Source organism: Leptodactylus fuscus, assembly GCF_031893055.1.
Source record: "Leptodactylus fuscus isolate aLepFus1 chromosome 2 unlocalized genomic scaffold, aLepFus1.hap2 SUPER_2_unloc_2, whole genome shotgun sequence".
NCBI lineage: Eukaryota > Metazoa > Chordata > Amphibia > Anura > Leptodactylidae > Leptodactylus > Leptodactylus fuscus.
Window position 1 is genome coordinate 118,670 of NW_027439803.1, and position 16,995 is coordinate 135,664.

Consider the following 16,995-nt stretch of genomic DNA (forward strand, 5'->3'; position numbering starts at 1 on the left):
TGACAGTGTCATACACTATGTATTATAGATATATATATATAGTCCTAGGAGCCCTGACAGTGTCATACACTATGTATTGTAGATATATATATAGTCCTAGGAGCCCTGACAGTGTCATACTCTATGTATTATAGATATATATATATATATATATATATATATATATATATATATATATATATACTAGCTTTTACCCGCGACTTCGTCTGTGGTGATTTGAGAATTGGGCGGACACAGACGTGTGACACTGTAAAAGTGCTTTAAAAAGTTTGGTGGGCTAGCTGATGTGATGTGTTATATTGTGTATCTAGTGATAGAGACAATGTGATGTTTTGTATTGTGTATGTAGTGATACAGATAATGTAATGTGTTAAGTGGAAAGCTATATGTAAATGTGTGTGAGTCTATAGCTGGGGCTGGGAGTCCTGCTTTTGTGAGTCTCCTGCTAGGAAGCCATGTTGTTTAGTGGCACCAAAAGTAGCCTGTGACTCAATCCTAAGGGAAAACTATGTTTGTGGAAAATTGCACGCAAATCCGTCCAGGCGTTTTAGCGTGATTGAGGAACAAACATCCAAACACACAAACTTTCACATTTATAATATTAGTAGGATTATTATTATTCTACACCACTTTAATGTTTGATTGATACCAATTGACCTGAGCACCGCAGCCACTGAGTCCGATCACCTAACACATCATGAGAGGTTTATCCATCTTATTTCTGTGGTTTGGTTTTAAAAAGAAAGACCAATGAAATTTATTGAAAAAAAATATTTTTGATTATAAAAATGGAACAGATGTAAAATGGCTGTCAAACCCCTCCCTGTTATGTGGATAAGTTCGGCCATCATACGTCTGACCCCGGAGGATTCTTGTGGCCTCGGCTTTTTTCTCCCCATTTGAAGGTGAATGTTTTTGGACAGGGTGTGGCTGAGATCTTCCCCTATACCCCACTATAATGGTGGCTCTAATATTCTGTGTATAAAACATTTATTATTTTTAATTCATTGATTTTATTTTTTGACAGGGTAAATATTCTGACCCCACAAACTGGTTCTGGGACACTTACAGTCGTCATGGCAGCTTACTCCGATCCAGAATTTATTGTTCCTATACAGCAGAGTGACGTTGTGTATGTGAAGTCTAAGATCTATTTGGGATTGTTTTCTCCTGATATGGATGGACGTGCCTTTGCTCTAAGGGTAGAGAAGTGCTTTGCGACGCCAACCAGTGACCCAAATGACCCCAATCAATTTGTGTTTGTAAATGGAGGGTAAGTCCCATTATTCTCAGCATTTCTTGGTTCCTCTATTGGTCGGTGACTTTAGTGATGGCTTCTCCTGATAGGATGTAATCCCCTGCTCTGTGTATGTAGGATGGATGGCATTACTAGGACTGATCACTAATATTCTCCTTTGTGTTACTAGCTGTGCAGTAAATGGCGACGTCCAGACCACAGTCCTACAGAACGGCAATGCTACAGAGGCCAGGATCCAGACCAGCGCCTTTCTGTTTAATGATTACCCAGAAGTCTATATATTTTGTAATGTGAGGCTATGTGACAAATCCATTGGCTGTGAAGGGGTAAGTATGGAGACGTTTTATCATAGAGCTCACCTGCCATGGGGAACGTGCTCCCTGGTATAGCAGGACATGGATGTCTCTTCTGAATCACATACAGGCTCATGGCAGATAGAGAGATGCGAGGAATCATAGTAACTAAAAAGAAAGAGAAGAGACAAACTGCAGGATCATTTAGTTCTCTGTGTGAAGTGATGTTGATAATACAGCTGGACTGAGGTTAGAGGACCCGAGGAGGGGGCACAGCATGTAGATATAACAGGCAGAATCTGCTTTTTTGCAGAGGTGGGGACATAGGCAGCCATCACCATAACATGTGGTAGATCCTTTGGTAGGTTGTAGGATCTCATGCTCACAGCTCATAGTTCAATATCTTGCATCAGCGCTATTATTTCTTAACTACAAAAATGTCCCAAAAAGTGCCCCATCCTTCTTCACAAGCCCTCCTCCTTTCTTCTTACCACTGTCACGAGTTCTATCCACCCAAAGTCTGAAGCCATCTAGGGAGACAGGGTGCTGATTATTCCTCCATATTAACTGCTCTCTTGCCATGATTCCTTGAATTCGTGGGGGATGATGGTAACAGAGGCTGTAATAGAGTCCCATGTGTCCACAGTAAAAGAAAAAAAAAAAGAAATATCAGTCAGCCGACCACAGGCATCTTCCAAGCCTAAACAATAAACGCCGAAAACATTTCCTTGAAAGAAGACGACCACAGTTTCACGCAGGTTTCTTGTTCATGCTTTGTCTGCTTCATGTTGCCCATTCTTCCTTTAGCTGGTGGGGGCTGATGGAAACAAGGCTCATGTGCACAGGGAATTCTATTCAGCCAACTGCAGGCATCTTCCAAGCATAAACAATAGACACAAGAAAATAGTCCGCAGGTTCTTCCATTCGATTATAGTTAGCTACTTCATAGTGCTTGGTTACTTGAGGAGAGGATTCTGGAAGATACGGACAAAGAGAGTGAAAAGGAAAGACTAAGGTGACTCTCTGTATCAGGATGTTAGTAGATTAATGGTCGACAGTCCTTCTAGTGAGAGGTGGCAAACATAGCCGGGTGTCCGTGTACAAGTAGGGTCACCGGATGGACTCCAAGCCAAGAGACCCCTAGATAACACAAAATATTCAGTGCGACTGGTTTGTGTTTGTTGTTTGCAATATTCAGAAATGGTTATGTTTAGATGTTTATTTTTACCATAAACATATAGCACATGTAAGAAATCTAACATATATACATATAATACATACAACGCATATAGCACATATACATATAATACATCATACATGTAACACACATACGTGTAATACATTATACATATGGCCGCAGCTCAGGATCTGAGCGACTACTGAGCGGAATACTGCAGTCCATGGGACTATGTAAAGATCGCATGTTCCAGGCTGTGGGGAGAAGGTTTAAAAAGAAATGAAAAAATACATTTTTTTGAAATATAAAACCAAAAAATAAATCCCCTTTCTCTAGAAATCAAATAGTGACAAAAAAAAAAAAATAGACATCACAAAATATTCATCTCCACATCCAAAAATATACAAACTAGAAACCTAGAAAAATAGTATTCCCGAGAGTTGGAATAAAAGGTTGAAATGTCCTCCTAAAAGATAAAATAATAAGTGACAGACATTCCCAAAATGGTGGAATAAAAAATACATCTGTCCTGGCAATAAATACATGGAAATATAACAAAAAAAATAGAATAGGACGAAGCTAAGAAATTTTATTTGCAACATTTTGGTCTAAAAGGGTCAAATAGAAATAAAAATAAATTATAGAAATTTGGTTTCACCATAATAGTATCAACCCATAGACTATATGGGGACATATAGAATACCAGGGGGGACATAGAGGAAACAGGGGGACATGTAGAATACAGGGGGGACACATAGAATACAGGAGGACACATAGAATACAGGGGGGACACATAGAATACAGGGGGGGGGGGACACATAGAATACAGGGGGGACACATAGAATACAGGGGGGACACATAGAATACAGGGGGGACACATAGAATACAGGGGGGACACATAGAATACAGGGGGGACACATAGAATACAGGGGGGACACATAGAATACAGGGGGGACACATAGAATACAGGGGGGACACATAGAATACAGGGGGGACACATAGAATACAGGGGGGACACATAGAATACAGGGGGGACACATAGAATACAGGGGGGACACATAGAATACAGGGGGGACACATAGAATACAGGGGGGACACATAGAATACAGGGGGGGGGACACATAGAATACAGGGGGGGGACACATAGAATACAGGAGGACACATAGAATACAGGGGGGACACATAGAATACAGGGGGGGGACACATAGAATACAGGAGGACACATAGAATACAGGGGGGACACATAGAATACAGGGGGGACACATAGAATACAGGAGGGGACACATAGAATACAGGAGGGACACATAGAATACAGGGGGGACACATAGAATACAGGGGGACACATAGAATACAGGGGGGCACATAGAATACAGGGGGACACATAGAATACAGGGGGACACATAGAATACAGGAGGACACATAGAATACAGGGGGGACACATAGAATACAGGGGGGACACATAGAATACAGGGGGGGACACATAGAATACAGGAGGGACACATAGAATACAGGGGGGACACATAGAATACAGGGGGGACACATAGAATACAGGGAGGACACATAGAATACAGGGGGGACACATAGAATACAGGGGGGGACACATAGAATACAGGAGGACACATAAAATACAGGGAGGACACATAGAATACAGGAGGACACATAGAATACAGGAGGACACATAGAATACAGGGAGGACACATAAAATACAGGGGGGGACACATAGAATACAGGAGGACACATAGAATACAGGGAGGACACATAAAATACAGGGGGGGACACATAGAATACAGGGGGACACATAGAATACAGGAGGACACATAGAATACAGGAGGACACATAGAATACAGGAGGACACATAGAATACAGGAGGACACATAGAATACAGGGAGGACACATAGAATACAGGAGGACACATAGAATACAGGGGGGGGACACATAGAATACAGGAGGACACATAGAATACAGGGAGGACACATAGAATACAGGGAGGACACATAGAATACAGGGGGGGGCACATAGAATACAGGAGGGGACACATAGAATACAGGAGGGGACACATAGAATACAGGGGACACATAGAATACAGGAGGACACATAGAATACAGGGGGGGGGCACATAGAATACAGGGAGGACACATAGAATACAGGAGGACACATAGAATACAGGAGGACACATAGAATACAGGGAGGACACATAGAATACAGGGAGGACACATAGAATACAGGGGGGGGCACATAGAATACAGGGGGGGACACATAGAATACAGGGGGGACACATAGAATACAGGGGGGGGGACACATAGAATACAGGGAGGACACATAGAATACAGGAGGGGCACATAGAATACAGGGGGACACATAGAATACAGGGGGGACACATAGAATACAGGAGGGGGACACATAGAATACAGGGAGGACACATAGAATACAGGGAGGACACATAGAATACAGGAGGGACACATAGAATACAGGAGGGGCACATAGAATACAGGGGGACACATAGAATACAGGGGGGACACATAGAATACAGGAGGGGGACACATAGAATACAGGGAGGACACATAGAATACAGGAGGGACACATAGAATACAGGAGGGGCACATAGAATACAGGGGGACACATAGAATACAGGGGGGACACATAGAATACAGGAGGGGGACACATAGAATACAGGGGGGACACATAGAATACAGGGGGACACATAGAATACAGGGGGGGGACACATAGAATACAGGAGGGGACACATAGAATACAGGGGGGACACATAGAATACAGGAGGACACATAGAATACAGGGGGGACACATAGAATACAGGAGGACACATAGAATACAGGGGGGGGACACATAGAATACAGGAGGGGACACATAGAATACAGGAGGACACATAGAATACAGGAGGACACATAGAATACAGGAGGACACATAGAATACAGGAGGACACATAGAATACAGGGAGGACACATAGAATACAGGGAGGACACATAGAATACAGGGGGGGGCACATAGAATACAGGAGGGGACACATAGAATACAGGAGGGACACATAGAATACAGGAGGGGGGACACATAGAATACAGGAGGGGGGACACATAGAATACAGGGGGGACACATAGAATACAGGAGGACACATAGAATACAGGAGGACACATAGAATACAGGGAGGACACATAGAATACAGGGAGGACACATAGAATACAGGGGGGGGCACATAGAATACAGGGGGGACACATAGAATACAGGAGGACACATAGAATACAGGAGGACACATAGAATACAGGGAGGACACATAGAATACAGGGAGGACACATAGAATACAGGGAGGACACATAGAATACAGGGGGGGGCACATAGAATACAGGAGGGGACACATAGAATACAGGGGGGGACACATAGAATACAGGGGGGGACACATAGAATACAGGAGGGGCACATAGAATACAGGAGGACACATAGAATACAGGAGGACACATAGAATACAGGGGGGGACACATAGAATACAGGAGGACACATAGAATACAGGGGGGGGACACATAGAATACAGGGGACACATAGAATACAGGAGGGACACATAGAATACAGGAGGGGCACATAGAATACAGGAGGGGCACATAGAATACAGGGGGGACACATAGAATACAGGAGGACACATAACATACAGGAGGACACATAGAATACAGGAGGGGACACATAGAATACAGGGAGGACACATAGAATACAGGAGGGGACACATAGAATACAGGGGGGACACATAGAATACAGGGGGGACACATAGAATACAGGGGGACACATAGAATACAGGAGGGGGGACACATAGAATACAGGGGGGGACACATAGAATACAGGGGGGGACACATAGAATACAGGGGGGGACACATAGAATACAGGGAGGACACATAGAATACAGGGAGGACACATAGAATACAGGGGGGGACACATAGAATACAGGAGGGGCACATAGAATACAGGAGGACACATAGAATACAGGAGGACACATAGAATACAGGGGGGGACACATAGAATACAGGAGGACACATAGAATACAGGGGGGGGACACATAGAATACAGGGGACACATAGAATACAGGAGGACACATAGAATACAGGAGGACACATAGAATACAGGGAGGACACATAAAATACAGGGGGGGACACATAGAATACAGGAGGACACATAGAATACAGGGAGGACACATAAAATACAGGGGGGGACACATAGAATACAGGGGGACACATAGAATACAGGGAGGACACATAGAATACAGGGGGGACACATAGAATACAGGAGGGGGGACACATAGAATACAGGGGGGACACATAGAATACAGGGAGGACACATAGAATACAGGGGGGACACATAGAATACAGGGAGGACACATAGAATACAGGGGGGACACATAGAATACAGGGGGGACACATAGAATACAGGGAGGACACATAGAATACAGGGGGACACATAGAATACAGGAGGGGGGACACATAGAATACAGGGGGGGACACATAGAATACAGGGGGGGACACATAGAATACAGGGGGGGACACATAGAATACAGGGGGGGACACATAGAATACAGGGGGGGACACATAGAATACAGGGAGGACACATAGAATACAGGGAGGACACATAGAATACAGGGGGGACACATAGAATACAGGGGGGACACATAGAATACAGGGGGGACACATAGAATACAGGGGGGACACATAGAATACAGGGGGGACACATAGAATACAGGGGGGACACATAGAATACAGGGAGGACACATAGAATACAGGGGGGACACATAGAATACAGGAGGGGGGACACATAGAATACAGGGGGGACACATAGAATACAGGGAGGACACATAGAATACAGGGGGGACACATAGAATACAGGGAGGACACATAGAATACAGGGGGGACACATAGAATACAGGGGGGACACATAGAATACAGGGAGGACACATAGAATACAGGGAGGACACATAGAATACAGGGGGGGGACACATAGAATACAGGGGGGACACATAGAATACAGGAGGGGGACACATAGAATACAGGAGGACACATAGAATACAGGGGGGGACACATAGAATACAGGGGGGACACATAGAATACAGGGAGGACACATAGAATACAGGAGGACACATAGAATACAGGGAGGACACATAGAATACAGGGGGGACACATAGAATACAGGGGGGACACATAGAATACAGGGGGGACACATAGAATACAGGAGGGACACATAGAATACAGGGGGGACACATAGAATACAGGAGGGACACATAGAATACAGGGGGGACACATAGAATACAGGAGGACACATAGAATACAGGGGGGACACATAGAATACAGGAGGGACACATAGAATACAGGGGGGACACATAGAATACAGGAGGACACATAGAATACAGGAGGACACATAGAATACAGGGGGGGGGACACATAGAATACAGGGAGGACACATAGAATACAGGGAGGACACATAGAATACAGGGAGGACACATAGAATACAGGGAGGACACATAGAATACAGGGGGGGGACACATAGAATACAGGAGGACACATAGAATACAGGAGGACACATAGAATACAGGGAGGACACATAGAATACAGGGGGGGGCACATAGAATACAGGAGGGGACACATAGAATACAGGGGGGGACACATAGAATACAGGGGGGGACACATAGAATACAGGAGGGGCACATAGAATACAGGAGGACACATAGAATACAGGAGGACACATAGAATACAGGGGGGGACACATAGAATACAGGAGGACACATAGAATACAGGGGGGGGACACATAGAATACAGGGGACACATAGAATACAGGAGGGACACATAGAATACAGGAGGGGCACATAGAATACAGGAGGGGCACATAGAATACAGGAGGACACATAGAATACAGGAGGGGACACATAGAATACAGGGAGGACACATAGAATACAGGAGGGGACACATAGAATACAGGGGGGACACATAGAATACAGGGGGGACACATAGAATACAGGGGGACACATAGAATACAGGAGGGGGGACACATAGAATACAGGGGGGGACACATAGAATACAGGGGGGGACACATAGAATACAGGGAGGACACATAGAATACAGGGAGGACACATAGAATACAGGGGGGACACATAGAATACAGGAGGGGGGACACATAGAATACAGGGAGGACACATAGAATACAGGGAGGACACATAGAATACAGGGAGGACACATAGAATACAGGGGGGACACATAGAATACAGGGGGGGACACATAGAATACAGGGGGGGACACATAGAATACAGGGGGGGACACATAGAATACAGGAGGGGGGACACATAGAATACAGGAGGGGGGACACATAGAATACAGGAGGGGGGACACATAGAATACAGGAGGGGGGACACATAGAATACAGGAGGGGGGACACATAGAATACAGGGGGGGACACATAGAATACAGGGGGGGACACATAGAATACAGGGGGGACACATAGAATACAGGGGGACACATAGAATACAGGGGGGACACATAGAATACAGGAGGACACATAGAATACAGGGGGACACATAGAATACAGGAGGACACATAGAATACAGGGAGGACACATAGAATACAGGGAGGACACATAGAATACAGGGAGGACACATAGAATACAGGGGGGACACATAGAATACAGGGAGGACACATAGAATACAGGGGGGACACATAGAATACAGGGGGGACACATAGAATACAGGGAGGACACATAGAATACAGGGAGGACACATAGAATACAGGGAGGACACATAGAATACAGGGGGGACACATAGAATACAGGGAGGACACATAGAATACAGGGGGGGACACATAGAATACAGGGAGGACACATAGAATACAGGGGGGGACACATAGAATACAGGGGGGGACACATAGAATACAGGGAGGACACATAGAATACAGGGGGGGGACACATAGAATACAGGAGGGGACACATAGAATACAGGAGGGGACACATAGAATACAGGGAGGACACATAGAATACAGGGGGGACACATAGAATACAGGGGGGGACACATAGAATACAGGGGGGGACACATAGAATACAGGGGGGGACACATAGAATACAGGGAGGACACATAGAATACAGGGGGGGACACATAGAATACAGGGGGGGACACATAGAATACAGGGGGGGACACATAGAATACAGGGGGGGACACATAGAATACAGGGGGGGACACATAGAATACAGGGGGGGACACATAGAATACAGGGGGGGACACATAGAATACAGGGGGGACACATAGAATACAGGGGGACACATAGAATACAGGGGGGACACATAGAATACAGGGGGGACACATAGAATACAGGGAGGACACATAGAATACAGGGGGGGGACACATAGAATACAGGGGGGGGACACATAGAATACAGGGGGGACATGTCATTTTGGCTTTGCAGTGAATACTATAAAAATTTACCCCATTCTAAAATGTTTTCCCGCTTCCCTGTACATTATACACCAATCGTTACCATTATGAAATATAATTTATGCAATAATTACGCCCTTACATGGATTTATGATAGGATGATAATGACCTTCTGGACTTTCAGTCCCTTCATCCCTCTCCTTTCTGTTCACAGTGTAATCTCGGCCGTTCATCACCAGCAGATACGTCACAATTGGGAATACAACTGTATTTAGGTAACGTAAAATAATTCTTAAATTATTCAACAAGAAAAAGCGGAGACACCAGAGAGGGAGATGTAGTCAGGGCAGATATATGGCGGCATCTATAGGGTTGTGTCACAGGAGAGGTCACAGTAAGGACCCAGTTACACCTGATAACAAGAGGGGCAATGACGGGGTGAAAAAACTCCGAGAAAGTCATTTATATGTAGAAATCCAACAATTAGGAATATAGTCATAATGTGTATGGATATACCTGTACTAGGACACATTGCACCTGCCTACAGTCCTATTGTCTATGTATATACCTGTACTAGGACACATTGTACTGCCTACAGCCCTATTGTCTATGTATATACCTGTACTAGGACACATTGTACTGCCTACAGCCCTATTGTCTATGGATATACCTGTACTAGGACACATTGCACCTGCCTACAGTCCTATTGTCTATGTATATACCTGTACTAGGACACATTGTACCTGCCTACAGTCCTATTGTCTATGTATATACCTGTACTAGGACACATTGTACTGCCTACAGCCCTATTGGCTATGTAAATACCTGTACTAGGACACATTGTACTGCCTACAGCCCTATTGTCTATGTATATACCTGTACTAGGACACATTGTACTGCCTACAGTCCTATTGTCTATGTATATACCTGTACTAGGACACATTGTACTGCCTACAGCCCTATTGGCTATGTAAATACCTGTACTAGGACACATTGTACTGCCTACAGCCCTATTGTCTATGTATATACCTGTACTAGGACACATTGTACTGCCTACAGTCCTATTGTCTATGGATATACCTGTACTAGGACACATTGTACTGCCTACAGTCCTATTGTCTATGTATATACCTGTACTAGGACACATTGCACCTGCCTACAGTCCTATTGTCTATGTATATACCTGTACTAGGACACATTGTACTGCCTACAGCCCTATTGTCTATGGATATACCTGTACTAGGACACATTGTACTGCCTACAGTCCTATTGTCTATGTATATACCTGTACTAGGACACATTGTACTGCCTACAGTCCTATTGTCTATGTATATACCTGTACTAGGACACATTGTACTGCCTACAGCCCTATTGTCTATGTATATACCTGTACTAGGACACATTGTACTGCCTACAGCCCTATTGTCTATGTATATACCTGTACTAGGACACATTGTACCTGCCTACAGTCCTATTGTCTATGTATATACCTGTACTAGGACACATTGTACTGCCTACAGTCCTATTGTCTATGGATATACCTGTACTAGGACACATTGTACTGCCTACAGTCCTATTGTCTATGTATATACCTGTACTAGGACACATTGTACTGCCTACAGCCCTATTGTCTATGTATATACCTGTACTAGGACACATTGTACTGCCTACAGTCCTATTGTCTATGTATATACCTGTACTAGGACACATTGTACTGCCTACAGCCCTATTGTCTATGTATATACCTGTACTAGGACACATTGTACTGCCTACAGTCCTATTGTCTATGTATATACCTGTACTAGGACACATTGTACTGCCTACAGTCCTATTGTCTATGTATATACCTGTACTAGGACACATTGTACTGCCTACAGTCCTATTGTCTATGTATATACCTGTACTAGGACACATTGTACTGCCTACAGTCCTATTGTCTATGTATATACCTGTACTAGGACACATTGTACTGCCTACAGTCCTATTGTCTATGTATATACCTGTACTAGGACACATTGTACCTGCCTACAGCCCTATTGTCTATGTATATACCTGTACTAGGACACATTGTACTGCCTACAGTCCTATTGTCTATGGATATACCTGTACTAGGACACATTGTACTGCCTACAGTCCTATTGTCTATGGATATACCTGTACTAGGACACATTGTATCTACCTACAGTCCTATTGTCTATGGATATACCTGTACTAGGACACATTGTATCTGCCTACAGTCCTATTGTCTATGGATATACCTGTACTAGGACACATTGTACCTGCCTACAGTCCTATTGTCTATGTATATACCTGTACTAGGACACATTGTACCTGCCTACAGTCCTATTGTCTATGGATATACCTGTACTAGGACACATTGTACCTGCCTACAGTCCTATTGTCTATGTATATACCTGTACTAGGACACATTGTACTGCCTACAGTCCTATTGTCTATGTATATACCTGTACTAGGACACATTGTACTGCCTACAGCCCTATTGTCTATGGATATACCTGTACTAGGACACATTGTACTGCCTACAGTCCTATTGTCTATGTATATACCTGTACTAGGACACATTGTACTGCCTACAGTCCTATTGTCTATGTATATACCTGTACTAGGACACATTGTACCTGCCTACAGTCCTATTGTCTATGTATATACCTGTACTAGGACACATTGTACCTGCCTACAGTCCTATTGTCTATGTATATACCTGTACTAGGACACATTGTACTGCCTACAGTCCTATTGTCTATGTATATACCTGTACTAGGACACATTGTACTGCCTACAGTCCTATTGTCTATGGATATACCTGTACTAGGACACATTGTACTGCCTACAGCCCTATTGTCTATGGATATACCTGTACTAGGACACATTGTACCTGCCTACAGCCCTATTGTCTATGTATATACCTGTACTAGGACACATTGTACTGCCTACAGCCCTATTGTCTATGGATATACCTGTACTAGGACACATTGTACTGCCTACAGTCCTATTGTCTATGTATATACCTGTACTAGGACATATTGTACTGCCTACAGCCCTATTGTCTATGTATATACCTGTACTAGGACACATTGTACTGCCTACAGCCCTATTGTCTATGTATATACCTGTACTAGGACACATTGTACTGCCTACAGCCCTATTGTCTATGGATATACCTGTACTAGGACACATTGTACCTGCCTACAGTCCTATTGTCTATGTATATACCTGTACTAGGACACATTGTACTGCCTACAGCCCTATTGTCTATGGATATACCTGTACTAGGACACATTGTACTGCCTACAGTCCTATTGTCTATGTATATACCTGTACTAGGACACATTGTACCTGCCTACAGTCCTATTGTCTATGTATATACCTGTACTAGGACACATTGTACTGCCTACAGCCCTATTGTCTATGTATATACCTGTACTAGGACACATTGTACCTGCCTACAGCCCTATTGTCTATGGATATACCTGTACTAGGACACATTGTACTGCCTACAGTCCTATTGTCTATGTATATACCTGTACTAGGACACATTGTACTGCCTACAGTCCTATTGTCTATGTATATACCTGTACTAGGACACATTGTACTGCCTACAGTCCTATTGTCTATGAATATACCTGTACTAGGACACATTGTACTGCCTACAGTCCTATTGTCTATGTATATACCTGTACTAGGACACATTGTACTGCCTACAGTCCTATTGTCTATGGATATACCTGTACTAGGACACATTGTACTGCCTACAGTCCTATTGTCTATGTATATACCTGTACTAGGACACATTGTACCTGCCTACAGTCCTATTGTCTATGGATATACCTGTACTAGGACACATTGTATCTGCCTACAGTCCTATTGTCTATGTATATACCTGTACTAGGACACATTGTACTGCCTACAGTCCTATTGTCTATGAATATACCTGTACTAGGACACATTGTACTGCCTACAGTCCTATTGTCTATGTATATACCTGTACTAGGACACATTGTACTGCCTACAGTCCTATTGTCTATGTATATACCTGTACTAGGACACATTGTACTGCCTACAGCCCTATTGTCTATGAATATACCTGTACTAGGACACATTGTACTGCCTACAGCCCTATTGTCTATGTATATACCTGTACTAGGACACATTGTACTGCCTACAGTCCTATTGTCTATGTATATACCTGTACTAGGACACATTGTACTGCCTACAGCCCTATTGTCTATGAATATACCTGTACTAGGACACATTGTACTGCCTACAGCCCTATTGTCTATGTATATACCTGTACTAGGACACATTGTACTGCCTACAGCCCTATTGTCTATGTATATACCTGTACTAGGACACATTGTACTGCCTACAGTCCTATTGTCTATGTATATACCTGTACTAGGACACATTGTACTGCCTACAGCCCTATTGTCTATGTATATACCTGTACTAGGACACATTGTACCTGCCTACAGTCCTATTGTCTATGTATATACCTGTACTAGGACACATTGTACTGCCTACAGTCCTATTGTCTATGTATATACCTGTACTAGGACACATTGTACTGCCTACAGTCCTATTGTCTATGTATATACCTGTACTAGGACACATTGTACTGCCTACAGTCCTATTGTCTATGTATATACCTGTACTAGGACACATTGTACTGCCTACAGTCCTATTGTCTATGTATATACCTGTACTAGGACACATTGTACTGCCTACAGCCCTATTGTCTATGGATATACCTGTACTAGGACACATTGTACTGCCTACAGTCCTATTGTCTATGTATATACCTGTACTAGGACACATTGTACTGCCTACAGCCCTATTGTCTATGGATATACCTGTACTAGGACACATTGTACTGCCTACAGTCCTATTGTCTATGGATATACCTGTACTAGGACACATTGTACTGCCTACAGCCCTATTGTCTATGGATATACCTGTACTAGGACACATTGTACTGCCTACAGCCCTATTGTCTATGTATATACCTGTACTAGGACACATTGTACTGCCTACAGCCCTATTGTCTATGGATATACCTGTACTAGGACACATTGTACCTGCCTACAGTCCTATTGTCTATGGATATACCTGTACTAGGACACATTGTACTGCCTACAGTCCTATTGTCTATGTATATACCTGTACTAGGACACATTGTACTGCCTACAGTCCTATTGTCTATGTATATACCTGTACTAGGACACATTGTACTGCCTACAGTCCTATTGTCTATGTATATACCTGTACTAGGACACATTGTACTGCCTACAGCCCTATTGTCTATGGATATACCTGTACTAGGACACATTGTACTGCCTACAGCCCTATTGTCTATGTATATACCTGTACTAGGACACATTGTACCTGCCTACAGTCCTATTGTCTATGTATATACCTGTACTAGGACACATTGTACTGCCTACAGTCCTATTGTCTATGTAAATACCTGTACTAGGACACATTGTACTGCCTACAGCCCTATTGTCTATGTATATACCTGTACTAGGACACATTGTACTGCCTACAGTCCTATTGTCTATGTATATACCTGTACTAGGACACATTGCACCTGCCTACAGTCCTATTGTCTATGTATATACCTGTACTAGGACACATTGCACCTGCCTACAGTCCTATTGTCTATGTATATACCTGTACTAGGACACATTGTACTGCCTACAGTCCTATTGTCTATGTATATACCTGTACTAGGACACATTGTACTGCCTACAGTCCTATTGTCTATGGATATACCTGTACTAGGACACATTGTACTGCCTACAGTCCTATTGTCTATGGATATACCTGTACTAGGACACATTGTACTGCCTACAGCCCTATTGTCTATGGATATACCTGTACTAGGACACATTGTACTGCCTACAGCCCTATTGTCTATGTATATACCTGTACTAGGACACATTGTACTGCCTACAGCCCTATTGTCTATGGATATACCTGTACTAGGACACATTGTACCTGCCTACAGTCCTATTGTCTATGGATATACCTGTACTAGGACACATTGTACTGCCTACAGTCCTATTGTCTATGTATATACCTGTACTAGGACACATTGTACTGCCTACAGTCCTATTGTCTATGTATATACCTGTACTAGGACACATTGTACTGCCTACAGTCCTATTGTCTATGTATATACCTGTACTAGGACACATTGTACTGCCTACAGCCCTATTGTCTATGGATATACCTGTACTAGGACACATTGTACTGCCTACAGTCCTATTGTCTATGTATATACCTGTACTAGGACACATTGTACCTGCCTACAGTCCTATTGTCTATGTATATACCTGTACTAGGACACATTGTACTGCCTACAGCCCTATTGGCTATGTAAATACCTGTACTAGGACACATTGTACTGCCTACAGCCCTATTGTCTATGTATATACCTGTACTAGGACACATTGTACTGCCTACAGTCCTATTGTCTATGTATATACCTGTACTAGGACACATTGCACCTGCCTACAGTCCTATTGTCTATGTATATACCTGTACTAGGACACATTGCACCTGCCTACAGTCCTATTGTCTATGGATATACCTGTACTAGGACACATTGTACTGCCTACAGCCCTATTGTCTATGGATATACCTGTACTAGGACACATTGTACTGCCTACAGTCCTATTGTCTATGTATATACCTGTACTAGGACACATTGTACTGCCTACAGCCCTATTGTCTATGGATATACCTGTACTAGGACACATTGTACTGCCTACAGTCCTATTGTCTATGGATATACCTGTACTAGGACACATTGTACTGCCTACAGCCCTATTGTCTATGGATATAC

At 43.4% G+C, this 16,995-nt stretch overlaps 1 protein-coding gene across 1 annotated transcript in view; it reads left to right on the forward strand.

The window, feature by feature from the left end:
- The window catches only part of LOC142186332 (pancreatic secretory granule membrane major glycoprotein GP2-like), a 59,554-nt gene that overhangs the window by 38,397 nt on the left and 4,162 nt on the right, over positions 1-16,995 (forward strand). The window contains exons 6-8 of the mRNA XM_075261159.1: positions 1,028-1,273; positions 1,428-1,584; positions 10,342-10,402. Coding sequence (XP_075117260.1) covers positions 1,028-1,273; positions 1,428-1,584; positions 10,342-10,402 — 464 coding nt within the window. The remainder of the gene's footprint in view (positions 1-1,027; positions 1,274-1,427; positions 1,585-10,341; positions 10,403-16,995) is intronic.